At 44.0% G+C, this 25649-nt stretch overlaps 1 protein-coding gene across 4 annotated transcripts in view; it reads right to left on the bottom strand.

Annotated features, from left to right (window-relative positions):
• The window catches only part of GDAP2 (ganglioside induced differentiation associated protein 2), a 59407-nt gene that overhangs the window by 11651 nt on the left and 22107 nt on the right, over nt 1-25649 (bottom strand). For all 4 annotated transcript variants that reach the window (XM_037135111.2, XM_037135112.2, XM_053656085.1 and 1 more), the window contains exons 7-12: nt 24207-24366; nt 22245-22401; nt 14018-14094; nt 13239-13315; nt 10173-10312; nt 8398-8452 (exon numbers count right to left, since the gene is read on the bottom strand). In XM_037135111.2, coding sequence (XP_036991006.2) covers nt 8398-8452; nt 10173-10312; nt 13239-13315; nt 14018-14094; nt 22245-22401; nt 24207-24366 — 666 coding nt within the window. The remainder of the gene's footprint in view (nt 1-8397; nt 8453-10172; nt 10313-13238; nt 13316-14017; nt 14095-22244; nt 22402-24206; nt 24367-25649) is intronic.

Genomic DNA, 25649 nt, shown 5'->3' with positions numbered 1-25649 from the left:
TCCACCACTCGATGTCACACCAAGGACAGACATTTACTGACTCTAATACAGGGGTGGAGTGGTTAAAATAAGATCTTAGCAAACAGTGGCTATATATTTTCACGTTAGCACAAAGGAACACTTGTGATAAGCTTGAATTTGGGACATGAGCACGAGATTGTTTTTCATTAAGAACATGAAAGTGTTCAGACACTCGCTACAGGATTTTATAGCCACAAGCAGAGCCACACTCAGACAACATTAACGCTTCATCACATCACCTTCCCATCCTCCGACCACCTGTTAATCCACTCCCCCCTTCTGCTGCATTTCAAAGTAAACCGCAGACATCAGGCAACTTCCCCCAAACACGGCATGCATATTTTTACCTAGAGGTCAGTATTTGTTCAGTTTCTTTGCCTTAACATTGGCATTCAGTGAAATGCACAGATGTGCAGTGTATGTTTGCTCTTGAGACAAGTGCCCACCCCGAGGAAGAAGAACTTCCATTAGGCTGCGAAACGTCTCCACCACCCTGGAAGGTTCCCTTGCGCCCCTCTCGCAGAGGCAAACACCGTTTTAATTTTTTTCTACCGTGGATTAGTTCTGCCTGCTCTAGAATCACGTATCAATGGAATCCCACAGTAAGGCTCTTTCCACTCACCGTAATGTTTAAGATTCTTTCATCCTGTTGTGTGTATCAATGGTATGTTCTCTTCTACTGCCAAGAAATATTTCACCATGAGAATATACCAGAGTTTAATTGGTGACAATCCTATTGACGGACACCTGGGCTGTTGGCAACTAAAGATGCTATAAACATTCTCATCAAAGATTTTCTTATGTACACGTTTTCATTTCACTTGAATAAATATCTAGCAGTGAAATAACTGGTCACAGAATATGTATATATTTAGTTTTTAAAAAGTTGTCATAACTTTTTTTCAGAATGGTCGCATAACTTCACGTTCCCACTTATAATGTAGGAGAATTCCAGATGCTCCACACCATTGGCAATTTTGGTATTGTCGGTCTTTTAAGTTTTAGCCAGTCTAGTGGTATCTCAATGCAGTATTTTTTAAAACAGTTGAGATGTAACTGACATACAATGAACTGCACATATTGAAAGTATAATATTTGTTAAATTTTGACATAGGCGTATACCCATGAAACCGCCATTGTAGTCAAGGCACTGAAGACACCCATCACTCCCACAGGTTCTCGGGCCCTTCGTAACCCCTCCCTCCCGCCCCTACTCCCTGTCCGCAGCTAACCACTGCTCTGCTTTCTGTAACTGTACACTAGTTTGTATTCCCTAGAGTTTTGTATGAATGGAATAATTTACTATGTACAATTTTTTGTCTGGCTTCTTTTACTCAGCATAATAATCCCGAGATTCATTCATGGTGCTGAATCAACAGCTCATTCTTTTCATGGCTGAGAAGTATTCGATCATACGGTTACACCGCAGTTTTATCAGTTCTCCCAGTGACGGGCCCACGGGCTGGTCCGGGCTGTGGTTATCACAGGTAAAGCTGCAGGAGCCTCTGTGTGGGCATGAGGTGCACTTTCATGTGCCGTGGGTAAGTACCTAGGAGTGGAATGGCTGGATCGAGTAGCAGGTGTATGGTTAGCTCTTTCAATGAACTGCCAATATGTGTTCCAGAATTTCTCTGATGTTCTAATCGACACTGCACGAGACCCTCTCTTCCACACTCACACCAGCATTCAGTACGGTCTGCTCAAGTGCAGCCATTCTAACAGGAATCTCACCTGGGTTTAATTCGCACCCTCCTGTTCACTAATTCTCTAGAAAATTTTTGCATGTGCTTATTTGCCATCAGTATATTTTCCTTATTGGCGTTTATACAAATCTTTTGTCCGTTTCTAAATTGAGTTGTTTCCTTATTATCGGCATTTGAGGTTTCTTTACATACTTGAAAAACAAGTCCTTTATCAGATAGATGCTTTATTTAGATTTCCCTTTCAGGCTGTGGCTTATCTTTTCCTTCTTATAACTATCTTTATAAGGGCAAAGTTTCTAACTTTGATGAAGTTCCATTTCTTTGAGACTATCCTTTTGGCATTGGATCTGAGAAATCCCTGCTTTGCCCAGGGTCACAAAGCTTGCTCTCCTGCACTTCCTTCTGTAAGCTTAACAGTTTACGCTTTACATTTAGGTCTGTAAGTCGTTTTCACTTCATTGTGTGATGCAAGATGTGAGTGTTCCTTTCTCTGCACGTAGACATCCAGTTGTCCCACTGTCGACTGCTGGACAGATCATCCTTTCCCCACTTGTCCAACTCTGCACTTTTGTCAAAAATCAGTTGTCCGTACAGACACACCAGCCTACTCTGGATTCTCTATTCCTCGCCCTGCCCTGTCTATCTGTATCCTATCTCAAGGCCTGAGAGCTACAGGTGTGGGTAAGCTTTGAAGGCAGGCAGTGTTGGTCCTCTAGCTTGGTTCTTCTTTTTCCAAGTTGTTTTGTGTTTTTAGATGCTTTGCATTTTGACGGGTCAATTTCTACAGAAGAGCACTGCTAAAATTTTGACTGAGATTGAACTGAGTCTATGGATTTAGCAAGAGTTGACAATTTAACACTATTAATTCTTCTAATCCACAAACACAGAATTTGTCTTCATTTCTTTAGGTCTCCCTTTACATTGCTCACCAATGTGTTCAGTGCACGTAACTTTCACAGCGTATAAGTCTTTCACATATTCTGTCATATTTGCTCCTAAGTACTTGATATTTTTGATGCTAGTGTGAATTATATATATTGCCTTTAAATTTCAATTGGATTGTTTATTGCTAATATATAATTAATTTTTGAATAGTGATATTAAACCCTGAAACCTTGTTTAGGGTTCATTAGTTCTAGTAGCTTTTCTCAGGACACCATGGGGTTTTCTACATAAATGATCACGTCTTATATGAATAAAGACAGTTGTATTTATTCCTTTTTAAATCTAGATGCATTTTGTTTCTTTTTCTTGCCATATTATACTGTCTACAAAGTCTAGTACAGTACTGAATGAAGTGAGGAGATAAGACATTATTGCAAAGACAGATTAAAGATCAAGCTAATCCTTCTGTTTGTCTACATTAAAGAAAAAATTTCAGTAGCTACCAGACGAACAAAGAGAAATGGATGCTAAGATTGTGGAAACAGTCAAGTGCTACATCCTCAAGTGTCTCTAAAAACCAACCCTGCTGAGCACGAACAGAACACTGGGTGGGAAAGTTAATAATATACATTAGCTAATAAGACCACATAATCAAAACTTAGCGGAGCAAAGAGAAGGAAAGTCCTTTACTTCACTGACCTCGCAAACTGCACTTTTCTTTGTTGGCCTGGCCAGGCAGTGCTCCCATAAGCATTCAATTAGAACTCACTGTGCTGTTCTAACACTGAGGGACCAAAAGAAAATTTGTAATTTTTAAAATAATTACTTAAAATACTTCAGGCCAATTTTAAAGGCGATACTTGCACAAGAAACTCAACAATAATTCTGTTGAGAAATCCCAAAGTGGAAAACATTATCTCATTGCAGTCTTCACTCATCTCTTAATTATGAAATATGAGGACTTTTCACTACTTAGCTTACTTAACTTCTGCACAGTGCTCTAAAATAACGACTATTTCTACCGTCTTTGATGCTCTTCCCACCCACTGGCTCCCCCAGTGTTAGTCAAATCTCAGTTTTCCTGCTGATCGTTGTATTACTTATTTCCCAGGCCTCTTCCCCGATGCCAGGGCTGTCTTCAATCGTCCCCTGTGCTCTAGGTCTGTCTGAGACTTTATTCATCAGCACATTTAAAAAGCTAAAGCTCAGTTTACTTGATGTTGACCCTCAAACGTATTTCCCAATCCATGGTCTCCACATCTGATGCCACCAGGGGAGTCATGGATGACACCACCCTTTCTCTCATTCCTTCATATCCAATAAATCACTACATGCTGGGTTTTAATGCCAAACTAAGTCACTTTTTTCCTCTAAACCCCACAAATATACTCAGATTCCTTTTTCTTTTTGCCTAAGGCCAGGCCTTGGCAAACTTCTGCAAAGGACCCTGTAGTAAATGCTCTAGGCTTCCTACATTAACTTTGTAAGAAAACGTCACTAGCCGGGCCTGAAGACGGAGGCGTGAATTGGGACGATGACCACACACCACTGACGCAGTCTGGGAAGAGGTGAGGGACGAGAAGTACCCAAGGCTACCTCTCTGGTTTCTGGCTCAGGCCCCTGGGTAGGCCGTGGTCCTGTTTACTAAGAAAGGGAACATAAACAGCAGGTTGGGAGTGAAGGAGGGAGGAAGGAGGCCATGCTGAGGAGGCCTGTGGGGCACTAGGTGAAGCTCTCCAATCAGTGTCTCAACACGCAGGCCTAGCGCAGGAACGATGACGGCAGCTCACACTCACTGAGTGTCCAGTCGGCGTCCGCTACTGTTTTAAGCATCTAACACGTGTCAGGTTCATCCCTCCGACAACCCTACCAAGGTGCGCACTATTCCCATTCCCACTTTATACAAGACGGAACTAAAACACAGAGAGGCTACATAACTTGCCTGAGATGGGAAGTGGGTACCTGGTGGAGCTGGGTGGGACTGGAACCCATGTTACATCAGTTTCAAGCCTGTGCTTTCAAACACCAGCCTTCACTGCCTCCCTGCACACACGTCTGGGGACTGGCTATGTCCTGGAAGGCTGCTGAAGACACAGGCACGACAAAAGACGCCGAATGGAAGAATGGGCAAAGGATTCGGGAACACTGACACTCGAAGGCCGAGCCGAGAAAGAGGGGACAGCAAAGGAGACTGAGAAGGAGCAGCTAGAAGTAGCAGAAAAACCAGGCAAGGTGGGTTTCAAAGCAGCCGAGGCAGCGTTTTGAGAAAGAACTCGTCAGTGGCGGTTAAGGCTACAGGGAAACAGGTTAGACAGAAACTGAAAAGCATCTCCTGGGCTGAGTAGCGGAGATGACCAGTGATTCTGGGGTGAGCAGGTCTGGCTGCCACGGTGAAAGTCGAACCAGACGGAGTGAGTTCAGGCGTCTGAAAAACGGAGATGGTGAACGCAGGACACAGAAGACACTAAAACATTGTGGGCTGGAAGGACGGGGATATAAGGGGACTACACGGTAATGGAAACAAATTCAATAAAGATTTAACAAATTTTAATCTTTGGTGGTTGTAAAGAGGAGAGAGTTAAGTACATTTAGAAGTTAATTAGTTATATCCCCAAAAGTGGGAGAGGGGAGGGAGGATAATTGATGAGGAGAGGTTCCTGAGAAAACAGAAATGTATCACGGAGTTGGGAGGGTAGGCGCTGGAGTTGAAATGCCTAGATTCAAATCCTGCCTTTGCGACTTCTGGCCAAGATGGAGGCGTAGGTGGAAACCCTGTGCCTCCTCGCACAACCAAAATTAAGGACAATAAAGATTTAGAAATAAAAACACAACCAAAACAGACAGAAAATTGAACTGTACAGAAGTCCAAAACCATTCTTCCAGACCGGTAAGAGGGGTGGAGAGGGGTCGAGGCAGGAAAAGGCGGTGGCTGCCAGACCTGGGTGCAGAGAGGAAATGAACAAACCCAGTGAGACTGCTGGGCCACTGGCTGACTGTGGACACACACTCACGTGCAGAAAAACCAGGCAAAAAACGGGCAGTGAGACAGACTGCACAACCCGGGGCCCCAGCAATGGGAAATAAAGCCTAAAAGCACTGACTGAAAACACTTGTGGGGGTGAAGGCGCAAGGAGAGACTCCCAGCCTCACAGGAGAGTTTGTTGGAGAGACTCACAGGGTCCTAGAATGTACGCAAGCCCACCCACCTGGGAACCAGCACCGGAAGGGCCCAATTTGCTTGTGGGAAGCAGCAGAAGGGACTGAAATACGAGCTGAGCAAGAGCCATTGTTCCCTCTCTGACCCTGCCCCCACGAATAGCATCACAACCCAGCAACTTGGTTGCCCCCAGCCCCGAACACCTAAGGCTCCACCCCTCATATGTAACAGGTGCAACAAGACCAAAAAATTATAGCTCAAATGGAAAAACAAATTAAAGCACCAGAGCCAATAGTTTTAAGCGACCAAGAGATAGCCAACCTGTCAGATGCACAGTTCAAAACACTGGTGATCAGGATGCTCACACAACTGGTTGATTTCAGTCACAAATTAGAGGAACAAATGAAGGCTACACTAAGTGAAATGAAGGAAAATGCACAGGGAACCAATAGTGATGGGAAGAAAACTGGGACTCAAATCAATGGAGTGGACCAGAAGGAAGAAAGAAACAACCAAACCAAAAAGAAGAAGAAATAAGAATTCAAAAAAATGAGGACAGGCTTAGGAACCTCCAGGACATTTTTAAACATTCCAACATCTGAATCATAGGGGTACCAGAAGGGGAAGAGGAAGAGCAACAAGTGGAAAACTTATTTGAACAAATAATAAAGGAGAACTTCCCCAATCTGGCAAAGGAAATAGACTTCCAGGAAGTCCAGGAAGCTCAGAGAGTCCCAAACAAGTTGGACCCAAGAAGAAACACGCCAAGGCACATCATAATTACATTAGCCAAGATTAAAATGAAGGAGAGAATCCTAGAAGCAGCAAGAGCTAAGGGAACAGTCACCTACAAAGGAGTGCCCATCAGACTGTCAGCGGATTTCTCAAAAGAGACTTCACAGGCAAGAAGGGGCTGGAAAGAGGTATTCCAAGTCATGAAAACCAAAGACCTACATCTAAGATTGACCTATCCAGCAAAGTCTTCACTTAGAATGGAAGGACAGATAAAGCACTTCCCACATAAGGTCAAGTTCAAGGAGTTCATCATCACTAAGCCCTTATTATATGAAATATTAAAGGGACTTATCTAAGAAAAAGAAGATAAAAAATATGAATAGTGAAAGGATAGCAAACTCACAGTTATTAACAATCACACCCAAAACAAAAGCGAACTAAGCGGACAGCTAGATCAGGAGTGGAACCATAGGAATGGAGATCACATGCAGGGTTAGCAACAGGGGAGTGGGAGGTGGAGACAGGGGGAGAAGGTACAGAGAATAAGTAGTATAGATGGTGGGGAGAAAACAGACAGGGGAAGGGCAAGAGTAGTATGGGAAATGTAGAAGCTAAAGAACTTTTGACATATGGACATAAACTAAAAGGGGGGAATGGTGGAGGAGGGGGTGTACAGGGTGGAGGGGAATGAAGGGGGGAAATGGGACAACTGTAATGGCATAATCGATAAAACATATTATAAAAAAAGAAAAAAGAAAAGCAAAGCCTGCCTTTGCTACTTGCTCAGGGACAGGATGGCCCTTCATTAAGAAGAAACATTTCTGTGACCGAGAAAGAGGAGGTCGTGATGGAACAAATGGCAGGTAAGTGGGGGGTGGGAAGGAGAAGGCAGGGAGCTCCTCACTGAGGTTTTCTATGTTCTCGCTAAGACCAAGGCGACCTTCGGTTGCAGTGAGCAGCTGCGGGTAGGGGAGGGCTTGGGGGAGCAGACAGCCACGCTGGGTCACTGTCAAGTGAAACATCAAAGGACCCAGGGCAGTGCAAGCCCCACGAGTGTGCTCGGCAGTCCCGAATCACGTGGTTCCAGGATTCTCCATCAGTGCTCAGCTACTCAACTACAGGAGTGAAGAAAGCAGACTGCTGGACTGTCTCGACACGGCAACTTTTTAATGGGCAGATGTGGCAAAAGGTGAGAGGCCATATGTTATTTAGGAATGGACAAGAGTAGCTGAAGTGACAGAAGATGGGTTTTAGATTGAAGAGAAAAAAAAATTTCAGAAGAGATTACATTTTCAGAGAAGTAAATGGACCAAAGCCCTAGACATGTCAATGAAGTCAAGATGCAGGGTTAGCCAGCAGGCCAGAGCTGTGAGCCGGATGGCTACACCCCAGCTCTCATGAGTCTTGCAAGCTAACAAATAAGGCAGAAAATTAAACAAGTAATCTGAACTAAAGACACAACGATGATAGAAGACCAGACCATCTTAAGGGGATACAATGAGGGCACACCTACTAGCCGCAAGGTTGATCAGGGAAGGTTTTCTATGGAAAGTAATTGTCTTACTTGTCCTCCTTGCCGAGATCTGGAGGACAAGTGAGAGCGAAGGCAGGGAAGTGAATTCTGTAGCGACAACACAAGCAAAGCCTGGATGAACAAAGAGCAAGAAGAAGCAAAGGCTGAGAGGCCGACAGCTCATAAGGGTCACCTGCAAAGACGCTAGAAGGACATGCGACCGGCATTGGGGCCATGCTGGAGCTCGCTTACCCAGGAAGGCAAACGGAGGGACTGGTGGTCACAGTGGTGTCGGCAAGAATTTAGGTGCTGAAGTGCATCTTAACCTGCTGGCATGCAGTGCCCATAAACTCAAGATTTAGCTAAAAAGAAAAATACTGTACCTTTGACCGAAATGTTGGATGAACAAAATAAACAGCCTTCAAGTTCCTCTTGTACCTGGTTTAAAATTAAAAAAAGGGTCAGTATAAGTTATGCCTAAAAGCAGCCGCCATTATGGACAATTAATTCCTTGCTTGACTATAGTCAGAGAGGCAAAAAAAAAAAAAAAAGATTTTAAGCAGCTCTAGTCTACATATTGAATTTTACGTGAAATGTCAAAAACAATTCAGAGAACATTTCATTATTGAAAGTGTCTGTTTTATAGGAGACACTGTTTTTCCTGGCCATAACAAAGCCACCTACAGGTAGGACAAAGGAAATTCATACTTGACAAACATTTATTGTATTGTATGCCATTTTTTTACATGAACCTAAAATCTCTGGGGTCAGGGACTGACCCCAGAGTAAAACCACTTAAAATTATAGTATCAATTAGAAATTAAAAGTTTCAACGAACATGGTAAAACAATACAGGGAGCTTCCTATATTCCAGGAATTGTATGAAGGCTTTATACTTAAGTCTCAGAACAATTCTATGAACTGAGTACTAACACTGTCTCTGCTTTCCCCTCCAAAGTCGCCCAGGTGTCAACTGGTGGAGGCAGAAACTGAACCCAGGCAGCATGGCTCCATGCCCACGCTCTTAACCACTATGCTTTCTAGCCTCTCCCAACGTGCCTGAACTTATTCCCACAGCTTATCAATCACCACTGGGTCATGTAAGGTGAACTGGAGAGCACTTCAGAGAAATAGTACAAGCTGTTCATTTCACAGTTAAATGAAGTTCAAAGTTATAGACCTGGGTAGCAGTAGAGGCAGAATTACAGAGGAGTGAAGCTTCCTTATAAAACCCACACTTGGAGTAAGCTAAAAAGATGTCTATTAGGCAATGAAAACTTTAGTGGTTCTAATTAAAGATGAGATTGAAGGGGAGGAGTAAGACAGATGAAAGTTTATTGTAATTTGCCTTCTCTGTACACTGACTGCCTTACCGATTTTTCAGTGCGACCCATCCAGACATTGTGTGCTACCAGTAATAAAAAAACCATGAGGGAAGACTGCTGTTTTTATTTAGAGATTCTATTACTGAGAGGAAATGTTACAGCAGAATATTTTATCTTTGCTGTAGTGGGGTGTCTATATATTCTGGTTAAAATTTCCACTATCACTTCAAGGGATATATGGTTTAATGAAAATAATGTTCTGGCTGTAAGTCAGAAGCTCAGGTTCAAGTCCAAATTCTGCATTTAATGCTGTGAGACCTTGAGCAACACACCTCGCCTTTCCGGGTGTCCATATTTTCCCATCTGCCTTTCTGAATGTCCATATTTTCCCATCCTTCAAATGTAGATTATCCTTATGTTTAACTAGCTACAGGAAGGACACTAAATTCATATTTAACAAACAAATTTATGGTGTGCTTTTTGTTACATGGCTCTGGAATCTCTGAGATCAGGTTACAAGTGAACAAACTCACAGATCATTAGACAAATGAAATAATGTTTATAAATATATTTTGATAAGTGAAGCACCATATAAGTAGAAGATGGTATTTTTGTTACATTTTATATATAAAGAATGGCAATGCCCCCCACTGTTCTTCAAGGTGTTTAAAAGCAGGCAACAGTTTACATATGAATTTACTTAAATGTGGTAAGCTGAAGTTAAGGAGCACCTACTATTATTAAAATATCTAAACTCTGAACGATGAAAGTTTGGGTACATGAATATGTACATGAGGGGCTGCGGCCCCTCCGTAAGTGGTGAAACGACTCACTTGACATCAACGACATCACAGAGCTTCTTCAGGAAGTCGGAGTCCAGGTGATTGTACTCGCTGGTCAGCGTGTGGAAATACACTAGCACGTACTCCTTCACAACGATGTGATCCATTACATGGATGAAGTACAGGAGAGCCTGGAAGAGAAAGAGGAGTGAAGGGCACGATCATTTTTAACGGTAGTCTATTTCCCAGAGGCACAGGGAGAGGAAATGCCCAGCAGATTAATCTGACCTATGCCCAGGCAATGATGCGTATGGGTTCTCCTTAAAAAGCTCTTCAGGGGAGTGCATTGTGCCCCTGCTTCGTAATTCTCATGAACGCTACGGAATGATCCCTTTTTGTCTTGTTCTGAGTGATGGAGGAGAATGACTGGTCTTCGTCCTCTCAAATACCTTTTCACAGACTCAAAAGAGTTCTTCAGACAACTACCAGGTGTTCTCTTCTACCAGGTGTGACGACATCACAATCACTAGAAGTAGCATTTCTGGACTTTTAATCGTTCGAGTTCAACAAGAGCCTCTGCAGGCTCTGCTGAGACAGAGGCTCACAGCTCTGGTGACAAAGAACCACTATGAAAGGGTATTTATTGGAGGTGATGCTGCCCCAATACCCTGGAGGCTCATTTTCTTTTCTTAGCACCTTTCACACTGACCTGAATGATGACAATGAGACCAGGTTCAGTCAGTGGCTAGCAATGAGCTGGCAGCATTTGTTGGGCTTGGAAAGACTCCAATTTAATGCTAGAGAAATACTACGCTCTAAGCAGGACAAAATGTAAGCCCAACACAGACAAAGCAGACACAGACCTGGGCGGGGCCAGCGTGACCCAGGGGTGTAGCCATTGTCTATGGCGAGGAGGAAGGTAGGAGGTGACAACTGCAAGGCTACCATCGAAGGGCCACCTCCCGGTCCCTCCACAGGGAGTCCTTGGCATTCACAGGACTGGATTAGCACGGATCAGGACCCAGCTGCCACCACGACAGGGGGGCACTAAGAAAACACACTATCTCTCCAACTGCTGCCTGGGTTGACCTCACAGTACAGCTCATTATTTTACATCACATGACACATCACGAGTACCCAGAATGCCATGGACGTGCACACTGACAGCAAATGCAGGGACCTATGTTTTTGTTGGTATCAATCACATTATTAATAATAAGAATAAATGTTACACTGACTACTATTGACATAAAATAACCACAAGCAGAAACTTACTACTACCAATAAACATTTATGTGTGTGTGTGTGTGTGTGTATATGTATATACATAAAACTCAGGTGAGTTTTCCCTTTGTGTGCTATGTATTTTTATTATTATATAATTTTATTTCTGCTCTTACCAATTTGTTTCTGGTCCTTTCTATCCATTCTCCAATCCCTCCCAGGACAATTAAAATGCTTATTTTTAGCTTCAAATTCCCTATCTTTAACTTAAAGTACTTTTCATTATAAAGAAATATAGCTATGTGACAGAATAACGTAGAAAACAAATTTTCCCCCAAACCATAAAATCCACTTTCAGACATTTACTTCCAGTTTCCATCTTTAATACATGAAAACACGCAGTGTATGTACAATTTAATGTACCACGTTTTATCTCACTGACAGGACACTGCACACATTTCTCTACAGTACCTCCCCCTATAACCGTACTTTCTAAGGGTCACAGAATATTCCACGTGTGGATGAACCTTCACTGCCTGTTAGGAATTTAAGTTAAAATTTTGTGCTACCAACGAGCCTGTGGGTAACATGCCAAGTCCATCTTTTGACAATTTTTTAAAATCTAAACACCAGTGACCAGGATTCTATGGGTTTAGCCAGAAGCAATAATCTGCTTTTGGGTAACTGTGTCTTACCTTAAAATTGCGTGTAATTTTGACATTTTCATGTACACATTTTCTTAATATGGTTAAGAATCACATGTGATTCTTTGCAGTCAGTTTCTAGTAAAACTGATGTCCTAGGAAGGTCTTCGTATTTATCCTGTGAGTCCAACTGTCCCCTGCCTGAGGATCCCCATGTGGGCAGGTTCAGGGCCGACAGCTACCTCCGCACTTTGGATTACTTCCTGAGCACAGAGTCCCGGGAACGCGCTGGGTCACTGGGGAGACCACTGTTACTGTCAACGTATCTCTGATCACAGTCATTTAAAAGTTCTGGCTAATTCTGAAGGTGAAAAAAGGTATCTTATTTTAATTCACTTTTTCTGGATTACTCATCAGGTTGAAACTTTTTAAATTTTTGTTTACCAGGAACACCATTTCTTCTTTTATAAACCATTTATTTTTGTCCCCCCAAATGAAGGGATTACGGAATCATGACAGCTTGGGTTAACCATATCTCTGGTTTCCTCAGACATATCCCTTCTTTCCTTCCTCCCTCCCTTCCTCCTTCCCTCCGTCCCTTTTCTTTCTTTCTTTTTTGAGAAAGGCAGACTTGGATTCTCAGCACAAGGATAATGCAGACTGATTCCGGGCAAAAATTTGCCAGTCTCCAAAACCAGGCACGTGCATTTCTGGAGACTGCGCCACGGCATCCCAGCTTTTTCGTTTCTCCCAGGGAGCAAAACCAAAGCCCTAACTCGCCGAAGCGACGCAGGCAGATCTGCAGGCCCCGGGCTGCTCCTCTGCCAGGAACGCACAACCACCTCACACGCCACCCTGGTTCCACATTCGCTCACCGTATTTTGCCGTGTACAATGCGCACTTTTCTCCCTCAAATTTTTGAGGGAAAAATAAGGATGCACATTATATGCGAGTAACACCTAAAACACCTGGTATCTATTCTTGTGTTTTATAATTATTTGTTACATAAAATTTCTCGTACCACATATGTTCAAAAACGAACACCAAAATTCCTTTTATAATACAAAAAACAAGTATCTAAATATAGTAAATACATTGAATTAAATAATTAAAATGAAAGATTTTCTCCCTGAAGTGTGGGCGAAAACTGTGGGTGCGCAGTGTACACACGGGAGCGCATCACAGAGCAAAACGCAGCCCTTCCCTTTAGACCGACGTCACCTGTTCGACCGAGCCCTTCGCAGCTCACCTTGTCCATGTCTATCAGCGTCACCGGGATGTTTCTCCCAACGACCACCATCACCGTGCGCCCGCAGTTGTCAACACCTGTGAGCGAGAGATGCAGTCAGTACCCTCTTCACTGCAACAGATGATCTGTCCTGGGCACTAACCCCACACAAACAGCCCACACGCGTGTAGGAGACAAACGGAAACACGAGTTTTGCACGTTTCATTCCTTCACTGCGTGGAGAACAAACACCGCTTCCTCCACGGAACTCCTTCCCCCTGGGGGTCCTGACAGCCGCCCTGTTGGGACAACGCCTCTCCCTGCGCTGAGTCAGGGAGAGTCTTGGGTCAGGCTGCGAGGCAAAGGTCTTTTTATAAACAGCTTTTTGTTAAACTTACTACAACTTTTAGTAACATGGGTGATCTAGGAAATATTAAATGGAACTCAAAAGTGAAAATTAATAATTCTTGTCTGGAAAAATGTACTGTAGAAACTCCGGGAGTCTGAGGGCTTCCACTGTCTCCATTACACATTTATGTAGTATTCCACTTTTGTGTAGCAAGTATATGGCACTTTTTAAGGCAGAAAAAAATTAAAGATAAGAAAAAGAACATTAAGATGAAATGAAGTTGGCCAATGTAGAATGACCAGTTGAAAATTATATAAAGTTCTATCTTCTTTAGTACAAAAACACTTGACTAAAAGGTAAAATGGACAGAATCTGAGAGAAAGGAAGTCTCTCCTGGCGTGACAGGTAGGGTACTTAGTAAAAGAGCAGGTTACTGTGCCCTTGAGCTCACCTGTTTGGTACAGGGCTTTCAGGGACGCGATATCAGACAGGTCCTCAGACCTTGCTTGACATAACCAGCGATTGTAACTAGAGAAGGAAAACACAATTATTATAACAAACGCTTGCAAATTAAATTGAACAGTTTGGGCCTGTTTTTCTCTTTCCCTGTTCCTGAAGAATAATGCTTTATTACAATAAGCAAGGAGTTGCTCTCTACCGTGCAGAGTCTCTACCATGCACTATCGATAAAATAAACACAAATGAATTACTGAGAGAAGATGTTCCTATGCAGTTAGGAAATCCTTTATGATCAAATAAAGACTCACATAAATGCCTCAGATACCAAGTTCTCAAACTGACACTGTTTTTAAATACTGTTACTTTCCTTTGCTAAAAACATGCAAAGAGAAAGCCTAAAGCAATAGCAGTTCTATAAAACAGATGTTTGCTTGTTCAACAAAGATTTATTTATTGCATGATAGGTATGGAGAGTATTATAGTGGCAAGACACAGCCGGTGGCTTCCAGTTTACTTTTCGGAAGATCATGTACAGGTCACGTGGGAACACAAAGGACTAGGTGACTTTTCCTGTGATTCTAGGCTGCTTTGATGATGGGCTAACCCAACTAGTGGTGCTTATATACCCCCTATACCAGATCGCAGAGGGACAAAGTTTGTCTTTGGCTGAGAGGATATTAACGCTGGAAGAGATGCAATAGATCTCGGCAGGGGGGGATGGCCTCGAAAAGGTCAAGTTAACCTTCGAGTCACCAGCCAATCAACGGTGGGGCTGAATTCCAAGTAGCGCTCAGGCCTCTGAATTTCTGGGAGGTTCAGTACTGTTTCTATTTCACACTGTGTTCTTAAAATCCAAAGTGCATCTTATCTGACTGTGAAAAAAAGCTTCCAAGGTACCTAATGTATGAAAAGCAACCTTGAAGCATCTGGGGCACATACAGCAACATCTCCTAACATAAAAAACCCAAAACCAGGTGAGGGGTGACTTGGGTTCTAATCCTATCACTTTCTGTGCAACCTTAGTGCAAAATCACTTCACCTCTGTGCACCTTGGTTTCCTGCAAAATAGTGTTTATGCAGGACACCTTTTGGTTATATAGCACAGTCACTCAACTAAGGATATTTAATAGTAAGTCTATTACACATGGATTGTGATCAACAAGTGATATGCCCACCGGTTTCACAGAAACTGTTATTGCTTGTGAAACATACACCTGGTACGGACAGCGTAGTTCTAGTCTGCCTTTTTACATGTGGAAGCTTACCGAGTTATGCCCGTTGAAAAGTCAATGACAATAGCTTTAAATTCTGGTTTCAGATGCAATTTGCAAGTCAAGAGCCATGGGCAATGTAGTACTTCCTACGCACAAGCACTATTCCTTATTTCTACTTCCACAGAGTCACTTCCTGGGTTACTTACACTAAATCCTCAACTACACTGTCTTCCAGTTGTTTTATGATTAGGTCATCCCACCACAGGACTAAACAGAATAATATATCTTAAATGTCCTATGAGCACCACTAGTTCTAGCACAAAATGTGGAACAGGAATGTGGTAAATATCTATTAATTTCTACACTCTATGTATTCATTAGCTCACTTTTCAGACATTTACAGCATAAATGTGATGCCTGAGAACAGTGCTGACACCGGCTTATCTCACGTCTGCTGGTGCACCTGTGCGTGGCTTCTCTCGGGCAGACACGCAGGGGTGGAGACGGTGGGTTCTGTGGTGTGTTCAGTTTGAAGAGATAAGACCGAATCTCTTTCCCAAAGTACTGTACCGATTTATACTTCTGCGAGCAAAGAGTAGGAGACCCTGTGAATGTACGTCCTCAGCACTTGGTGTTTGCAGATGACGGCCAATCGGTTCAGTCTGAAAAGCACAGCACTTCCTCGGTCACTGGGGGTGTGGGGATCCCATCCACATTCACTGGCTTCCTCTTCTGTGGGATCTGTTCCTATCGTTTGTCCATTTCTCTACTAGGCTATTTCTTCTTTTCTCACGTATTCATAAGCATTCTTGATGTATTCTTGATACTAATCACTTTCCAGCTGTGTATATCATAAATTACTCAAATTGTGCAACTTGTTTTTCACGTTCTTTAACCTTCATTGCTCCACTTTCTGACATTCTTACTTTTAATGTAGTCAAAACTAGTTTTTTTCTTTTTTAGTCAATGCTTTTTAGAGCTTGTTTAAAAAAAAACCTGTCTTTTCTCCAAGATATGAAAGATAGAAACCTATAATTTCCTCTGTGGGTTTTAATTTTTAAAATTTAAAGTCCTTGCCCTCGCTGGTGTGGCTCAGTGGACTGAGTGCTGCCCTGTATACTAAGGGGTTGCCAGTTCAATTCCTAGTCATGGCACATGCCTGGGTTGTGAGCCAGGCCAGACCCCCCCAGTAGGGGGCGTGCGAGAGGCAACCACACACTGATGTTTCTCTCCCTCTCTGTCCCTTACCTTCTCTCTAAAAATAAATAAATAAAATCTTACAAAAAAAAAAGAAATACTGAGTAGATAGTTTGTCTCCACTCACCTGAGGAGATAGTTTCTTTTTTTCTTTTTTTTTACTTAATTATTTTTCAAGTACAGTTTTCTGTCTATTTCTCCCATCCCAGCCCACGCAGGAGATAGTTTCTTAATATATTACAATCAATTAAGGTTGGATGCTGTCCTCACAAAGCTAACATAAGGCAATTTCTTCCTGTTAATCAGCTAACATCTAACTGCACAATCAACAGTTGAATGATGAAGAAAATTTAAGCTAAATTACTCCTAGAAGAGCAGTAACTAACCCATCTGTGTATAACCAATAGCCCAGGGAAAATTTTGGCTTTGAAATTAATTAGCTTTTTCTGACCTCATGCAACTAACTGTCCCATACTGGACTTGGTTAAAACTCTTGTCGAATATCCTAATCGCACCCTGTGACTTAGATACATTATTCACCCAACGATTAGTTTGACATTTCCCCTCTGCGACACCCTCAGCTCCGTGAGGGCTGGGGCTGTGCCTGTCTTGCATCCTGCTTTACTACACGTCTAGTGTAGCACTTAGCGTGTTAGTAAAAGCTCAGTAAATATATAGAAATGAGTGAGATAAAGTTTTTACTGTGAGAAAGGACAGAGGAGTGGTAGGTAACTGGATCTTATGCCAACCAAGTAACACTTGAAAAAAGTTACTGTAAAATAATTTAAGAGTTTTAAAAGCTGCATCTTTTGAAAAAAAATAGACTGCTTCCTAATTTTTGTAAGTAAGCTAACTTCTACCTTGTGATACACCCGAGTTAGTGTCACAACTGAACAAAAGACCTGGAAATATTAATAAGTAATTAAATAGTATGTCTACTTATTTTCTGATGTCAAAAATAATTATTTCACAAAGACACTGATGTTGCAAGGCAATGCTATGAAAGGAATGATCTAACGTAGCCGATGCACGTGAACTTGTTTTGTTCTGATGAAGAACTGAATGAAGGCTTTCAAAATGACATCCCCAACTGAGGACCTACTTGCTCCTCAGACACAAATGTATCGCTGGCTCGAGCTGAGCAACTAACATAATCAACAGAAATCAGACTGTTTTATGTGAATCAAAGCCTGACTGAAAGAGACTAAGGGAAATGAATGGTAGCAACTCCAACCTGCAACCTTAAAACATTTACCTCGTGGCAGAGTGAGCACAGACACAGCTTACAGCTCAGTTGTATCACAAACCACCAAAGAATTAGTCATTCATTCTCAACCTTTTCGGTCTCTGGACCCTTTTACGTTTATGTCAGTTATAGCCACCAATATTTACCACGTTAGAAATAAAGACAAATTTTAAAAATAACTATGATTAATTTTAAAACGATAAAAACTTATTAAGCAAACATAAGTTCACGCGGAACTCTGCGGAGAGGAGGTGCCCGTTTATACTTTGGCATGTGCGTCTGCGTGCGACCTGCTGCGACCTCACGTGTGGAGCATCCTCTGGAAGCCTGCACTGAACACTGCGGGAATGACAATGAAAAGGGCCAATAGTGCCTGGTGACATTAAAGAACAGCTGTGGTCTCCCGGCCTCCCCGACAGGGTCCGACTCCGTGGCTCACACTTCCGAGCTGCTGTTACCACTGTGAAGTTCGCTGCGACACGGAGACCGTCGCGGACACTGGGCACGTAACTGGGAAACCTGAAAGTCGTTTCGTCCAGAAGTTGCTCATCATGCAAGAGACCTGCGTGGCGGGGGCACGTGGCTGCCGTTTCTTGGCTCGGGCTTTGGGAGACGGGCCGGCCCGTCCCCGGGCCTGGGAACGCGTGCTGACTGGATGCGCACGCCAGCCTGATCGCTGCTCAGAGTACACGCGTGACACCTGTCCCTGGTGTGGCCACTCATGCATTTCCAGAAGATGGGGACTACCTTATTCATCTCTGCGTATTTCAGGATTAGAATATTACCCTGTACAGAGTAAGTAAGTCTCCAGTGCTTCCTGAAGCGAATGGAAACCGTCGACTGTGTAACAGACTGAAACCCCAACTCCAAGACCCTAGGCCGGGAGGGACGATGTTTACAGATGCTGTTTTCCTGTGCCTTCCTAGAACCTACCCCTTTGCAGAGGACTCCCTTCCAGCAAGCATGAACGCAATGAATACGGATTCCTTTTAACCCTTGCTTGAACTTATAATTATTAAGCGAAATGAATCTCTTCATTAAAAAGAGAGATGCAGACAGACAAGTACCCAGTTCAAACACAAAGTTAAAAAATTCCTGTACCACTCGTGGAAAAATGAAAAAGTTACGTGGGGTGTGTGTGTTTGTGGGAGAAGGAGGGGGAGAGGTCAGACTGATTTTAGAAAGGTGGTAACAACCGGGCTCTTGAAAACAAGGACTTCTGGTCCTTTCCCGGCGTCTCCACAGCTGGTCAGGGCAGTGGGCTGAAGAGGCGGCGGGGAAAGCGAGACTCCTGCAGGCGCCACTGGGAGGCTCTTCCTCAGTGAAGCTCGAACTCTGGGCAGCAACGGATGCCCACTCCTGGGGCTCGACGGGCCCTTGAAGGAAGAACCTCAAACTAGACCAGTGATTCAGGACACCAAAGAATCACCTAAGAAACTTTGGAAGGAAGACTCCTGAGGCCCTCCCACCGAGGTTCTAGTTCAGGAGTCTGGTGCCGGGCCCAAGCATCTTCAGCAAGCACCCAGCGGCTCCGATGCTCAGAGGCCGCGCCCCCCTTGGGAGACCGGCTCCAGATGATTCCCAGGATGCCTTTCGGCACTGAAGTAGTGGAGAGACCACATCCCGGTGTTTCTCAAAGTGGGGTCCGCGGTCCTGAGCCCCTTCCAGGGGGTTGCGAGGTGGAACCTGTTTTCAGGAGGGCGCTGGAACGCCCTTGCCTTCTCCACTGTGTGGATGTCTGCACTGCCGGTGCGGCTGCGGCTGCCACGGGTGCTTCACAGGAGTCGGGGCGGAGGCCCCGTCGGGCGGGCAGTCACGGGGCCCTTCGCTGCCAAAAGAGGCGCAGAACAAAAAAGCCAGTTTCTTTTGAGAATGTCTTTGATGAGGGGGTAAGAATTATTAATTTTATTAAATCAACCCTTGGGAACACATCTGTTTGATATTAATGTGTCACAAAATGGGAAAACACACGAAGCACTTCTGCTTCCTGAAGTGTGAGGTCGTCTGGAAGCAAAGCTCTGTGCGGCCGACTTGCAAGCTGAACTAGTTGCTTTTTTTTCATGAATCATCGATCTTCTTGAAATAATGACTGGCAGACAAAGTGTGGTGCTTCTACATGAGCAGCTGGCAGATGATTTGTCAAAAATGAATAAACCAACCCTGACACCTCAAGAACAAAAACCTAACAGCATTTATTAACAATGGTAAAACTTGAGCTTTAAAAAAACATATAATTTTGGAAAATCTGTCTCTATCCTCAGAAGCTTACAGTACCTGATACTTAAAGGACTTTTCTGATAATATCAGTGGTGATATTAACAAACATAATCTTTGCTATTGTGCAGTAAAAGGTGTTAATATTTGGAAGATGATTAATTTAGTGAATCACTATTTTTCAAAAGACCAATGAATCATGTTACAAACTCATGCTCTAAATTCCTAATAGAAAATCCATTCAAAGTGCAGGACTGAACAACACATTTTAATATAACAAACTACAAAAATTCATGGATATGATTTATGATTACACATTGCAACTAAACTTTAAGAAACTATTTATCAAGCTATAATGGAATATCAAAGAATAATATCCCCAATTATTGGAAAAGGCTACTGAAATACTCTTCCCCTTGCCAATTATGTATCTGAAGGCGATTTTCTTCACATACTTCACCCAAAGGAACTTGCTGCCATAGTTTGAATGGCATATGAGAATCCAGCTGTCTTCTACTAAGCCAAATATTGCAAAATTTGCAAATAACGTAAAACAGTGCCAGTCTTCTCCCTAGTTTAAGCAAAGTTATGTTCATATAAACACGATAGGTTATTTTTCAGGGAACTGATGAAGAACCTCTCACGTGGTACATACTGGTAGGTGTAAATAATCCAGGTAAACAAAAGCTCTCTGCGGCCCTGGGACCGAGCAGTCTGAGACCCACTGTCCTGGACCAAAAGGGGCACCCACATCTAGCAAAGCACGAGCCGCAATGCGAAAAAGCTTTAAAATATGTGTAGATGTCACAGTCCCAGTAGCGTGAGGGATGGCCCAATCACTGTATTTAATTTGTTTCCCCCTCAAGGACATTTTTTTCATTGCTTTTAGAGAGAGAGAGGAAGGGAGAGAGAGAAACATCGATGAGAGAGAAACATCGATTGGTTGCCGCCCGTATGTGCCCAGACCAGGGATCACAAGCCCAACCGGAGCTCAAACCCACAACCTCGCTGTGAGCCCTGACTGGGCATCGAACCCGCAAACTTTCGGTTATCGGACGATGCTCCAACCAACTGCACCACACCAGCCAGGGCCCCAGTCACTGTGTTTAAAGAACAATGTTTGTCAGATGATTGTTACACATGGCCAAGTTCAGGAATCACTGAAACTACATTTGAGAGTGTAATTGCCTTTGGAAAAGCTGTTTACTGGTGCCCCCTAGTGGCTACTTTACTTTTGTTTATACAAATTAAATCATAAAGTGAAGAGAACGAATTCAGGAGACAAGAAATTCTAACTCCAAGGGATTCCAGAGATCACCTAGTCCAACTCCCACTGTGCGGACGGAGACCGACAACAATCTCATGCCCCTAACTACAGTGGGTAAGTGCTGGGCTTTACTTAAGTGTAGTCTGAAAAACAGAGAGGGAAGCATCTACTCCAGACTTTTATTCCAACCATTCCAACTTGTCTCCAGCGTGGCAAGTTTCTAGAAGCTGTTCCCTGTGAGCTGAAACTGGACAATCAATGCACAGGAATTGAAGGATGAGAGGATTCCAGCCCAAAGATGCCGAGCAGCAAAACTCAAAGGTAAAAGAGAACACGATTTGCTCAGCATTGAAGAGAATGGCAGTGACCAATCTGAAGAGCCTGCCAAGTACCAGGTGCCATGCTAGTGAGCTTGAGACAGTATCTCACCTGATGTTCACGACCGCGTGTGAGGTGGTCCCTCAACCAACCCAGTGAGGTACTGGCTGGCCATGTCTAGTTCATGATCTTTTCTTTCCTTTAAGGTTTTTTTTTGGTAAAGCAGCTAGCTTTCCAAGAACCATGGATTCTTGGGAAAAAGCTTACTCATAAGTACAAAAGCTGCTTTTGTTGATGTTTCAAAACGGATTTACTCAGACTTGCTTTAGAAAACACTGGAAAGAAATGGAATGGCTCTGTAAGGTCCTTAGGATAGACTGAGGAGAAATAAAGCTCTTTTAAATTTAATTAAACTGTAGATCATGTTTTAATTATGAACACAGTAAAGTTAGGTGAAAACCTTTAAGTCTGCCTTTCCCAGTTTCTAGCTTTGCACCAGAACCTGACCCAGAGACACCGCAGCTGGTGGAAGGAGCGGCGGCTCTGAAATCAGAAAACATCAGACAGAACACCGGCTTCAGCACAATTCACTGTGACCACCGATAAATTAACTCTGAATTTCCACATCTGCAAAACGGGGACAGTTTTCGACCTCGCTGGACGGTCACAAGGAATAAACGGGAACACGCTATGAACAGACCGTTCAGCAGATGGAAGGCACTTTCCTCTTCTGTGCCTTTGGGGCCACAGGGGTTTGCCTTACTTTCTCTGATGCTGCTTCTGCAGGGCTGCCTCTGACAGCTGTCCCTGAAGGATCAGTCTTCTCTGCTTATCAATATCTCCTTCCATCCGAGCAAAAGCATGAGAGCCAATGAAAGAGAGATCAACTCCCAAGCCTTCATCCTCCTCTTCTTGGTCGTCTGCAACAGAAACACCATCAGTACAGCGAGAGCCGAGGACAACACTTGGCGGCAAACGGCACGAACAGGGTGTGAATGATGCACAGCAGGGATGACTGTGAGCCAACCCAAAAATGGGACTGAGGGGGTATTTCGAGAACCAACGTGAGATCGGATTTAGGGACCCGAAGAACAGAAATAATGAAGCAAACCGACAAACGTCTGGGGTCACTTATCCAGAACTGTCCAAGGCGGGAGCACCGGACTGGTCGGTACATAAACTTCAGCCCCCAAATCAGGTAACTGACGAGGACAGCAGGATGGAGAGGACCGCAGGGCAGCACCCCAATCACTAAGGAAGGAATGTGGGAGTTCTGATGCGACATCCTGGTTTGCTACACGGGCCACGCCTCCCTTCCGGTCTGTAACAAGGATGGTTCTCACTGCGAGGAAGTTCACTTTCTGATTCATCCCTATGATCACTCATGGATCATGCCTCACTTAGTGTGTTCCCACTGCCTCACCAGATCTGTTCAAATAATTTTTTAAAAGAAAAACAAACAAGACCCCCGGGACCAGAGGGAGCCCCCACCTGAAAGCTCAGCCTGGCGGCCATGCAGCTGGAACGGCCTCACACCTGCTTCAGTGCTCCAGGCTGTGACCGCCCACGGCTTAGAAGAGTCTGCTTTTATTAAAAAACATCCACGAATCTTCCTTCAATCCCTCAAGTAAAGCTGATCTGACATCTATTTCTAACAGAGTTACCATTCCATCGGAAAATATTTAGGAACACTAGGACTTATATCTACGAAGTGACAATATTTCCAGAGATTCGGAGGCAAATAAATCACTCTTTGAGAATGGTGGACAGGCAGGAACCTTTGGCTAAGGAGCCAGTCTCATCCACTGCCCAGCGATGCCATCTAGTATCAGTTTTGCTATCCATTACTCCTCACTATGCAAAATACACTTTACGTACTTAGGAAAAATGATGTCCTACAGTGGCGATCACAATCACGAGGACTTGCAAACAACGCAGGCGCAACCCAAGGGTGTGCTCTACTGGAGGGTCCCTGGAGAACTCGGGGGCCCCTCCAGCAAAGCCCGGTTCTGAGGCATCACCTGATGCCACACCGCTCAGCATTCCCTGTCTGACTGAGGTCTGCGTACTGGTCATCAAGAGATGAGGAGCCTTCTAGAGATTTGAACCTGATGCTCATCACTATGTGATTCCTAAGCTGACGAATTTTGAGATCGACTTCCAGCACTGAAGCCTGGAAGGCTGTCTCCGCAGAAGTGACTTATAACCCCAAACATACACCCTGGAAGGTCAGCACACGCTGCCACACAGGACAGGGTCAGAAGGCCTTCCGTCCTATGGGCTCTACCAATGTTCCCATCTATGTGAGTATGGAACCTAAAGAAGCAAAATGAACAGTTACAGTGTTCCTGTCTTAGAATTCAATGTCAGGTGTGGCTTCAGAGGACACTGTTGAAAATTTTAGACGCTGATATGGGTGACCACTGTCTCAACAGTGTTCTGAATGAAACTATAAACTTCATGAGGGTAACAATGTTGGTACAGCCAGCCACCTCTGAACTTCTATTGCCTAACACAGACCCGACATTCTACGTGTGGGTGCATTTATTCACTTTTTAATTTAAAGAGTAAATCTTAACGCGAGACTCTAGAGACATCGAAGCTGGTCTTCATCCTGGTGTCACACTAGCAACAGTGTCCCCGCGGTCCAGCTGCACCCCCCACTTCCGCGGTGATCGGTCCCTTCCGTGTGTTCAGAGGGCGATTTAAGGAAAGCAGAACTCACCCTCCGGGGCGCCGGGTTTCTCACTTATCCGAATCTGCCGTTCGGGCACCACGGGCTCCCCTTCTGCGTTCCCAATATCTGCAGGTAGGTACAGCAGTGATCGCCTCTCCTCCTTCAACGACCTTGGGAAGTACAGAGGTAGCAGCTTTTGGTAAGTAGCCTGTGTCAGAAAAGCAAGACGTACTGTGATAAACCACAAAGTAAGCAGGCGCCCGCGGGGCTCAGGGCTGTCCCAACACTGTGAAGACGGCCTCCGTCAGGGAGGAAGGCCTTCCCTCTTCCAGGCTGTGACCGACCTTGTCTGGGACCCTCCATCAGCTGCGTTACAGACCAGGACATCCTCAGCCTCTCAACTCCTGTTCTGGCAATCCAGGAAACCGAGCCTGGCCTGGGTTCTGCCGCTCCCGTCCCCTTCCCCACCCTCCACCTGACTAAGGACAACTGTCTCCCAGGATTCGGCTCAGACGCTTCCTCCTCAATCCTCACTGCGCCACCAGGGTATGTTGACCCAGTTTAGTTTTTGAGGATTTCTTTTTAATGCTTCTCTTTGTAAAGAATTGGTATTCCAAGACTTTTACTCTTCTTTTGAGGTTTCCCAAAGAACAAAGGTAAATTTTTTTGTTCATAAAACAAATTAGAGCGAAACTCATTCCATCTTATAACTTCCCCGTGAGTTGGCTCACTGGACTCATTCACGAACCAATGACACATTACAGGCATTTGGTGCTCTTATTTTTCCCATTCCCTTTTCATCATCCTAAAATGTCTTTTAAGTTTATTGTTTTTAAAGATTTATTTATTTATTTTTAGACAGAGGGGAAGGGAGGGAGAGAAACATGAATGTGTGGGCCCCCTACTGGGGGCCTGACCTGGCTCACAACCCAGGCATGTGCCCTGACTGGGAATCGAACTGGTGACCCTTTGCTTCCCAGTCCCGTGCTCAATTCACCGAGCCATGCCAGCCAGGGCTAATTATTGTATTGTTTTCCACACGAACAACTGTAAACCTACTTTTGCTCACTCCTGTCCTTCAAGCACGAGTGTTTGTGTGGATATAGCTGAGAGTGGAAACTCTGTTCAACTTTTTGAGGAACTGCCCGGCTGTTTTCCAAAGCAGCTGCGCGACTTCACGTGACCACCAGGTAGGTATGAAGGTTCTCGTTTCTCCACATCCTCACCAGCACTTGTTACTGTGTAATTATAGCCACACTAACGGATGTGAAGTTTATTTTGATTTGCATTTTCCTAATCGTTCATGTTGTGGAGCATCTTTTCATGAACTTACTGGTCATCTCTGACCATTTTTTTCAGACTTTTTTTAGAGCACTTTAAGGTTCAAAACAACTGAGAAGGTACAGAGATTTCCAGTATCCCCATCTGAACACATCCACCAGAGTGGGACGTCTGTTGTAAGTGATGAACCTGCAGTGCCACGTCTGATCA

Source organism: Artibeus jamaicensis, unplaced genomic scaffold (genome assembly GCF_021234435.1).
Source record: "Artibeus jamaicensis isolate MK-2021 breed Jamaican fruit bat unplaced genomic scaffold, CSHL_Jam_final scaffold_1689, whole genome shotgun sequence".
Classification (NCBI taxonomy): domain Eukaryota; kingdom Metazoa; phylum Chordata; class Mammalia; order Chiroptera; family Phyllostomidae; genus Artibeus; species Artibeus jamaicensis.
The sequence above is the reverse complement of the archived record's forward strand: the minus strand, read 5'-3'. Positions and strand labels throughout refer to the sequence as shown.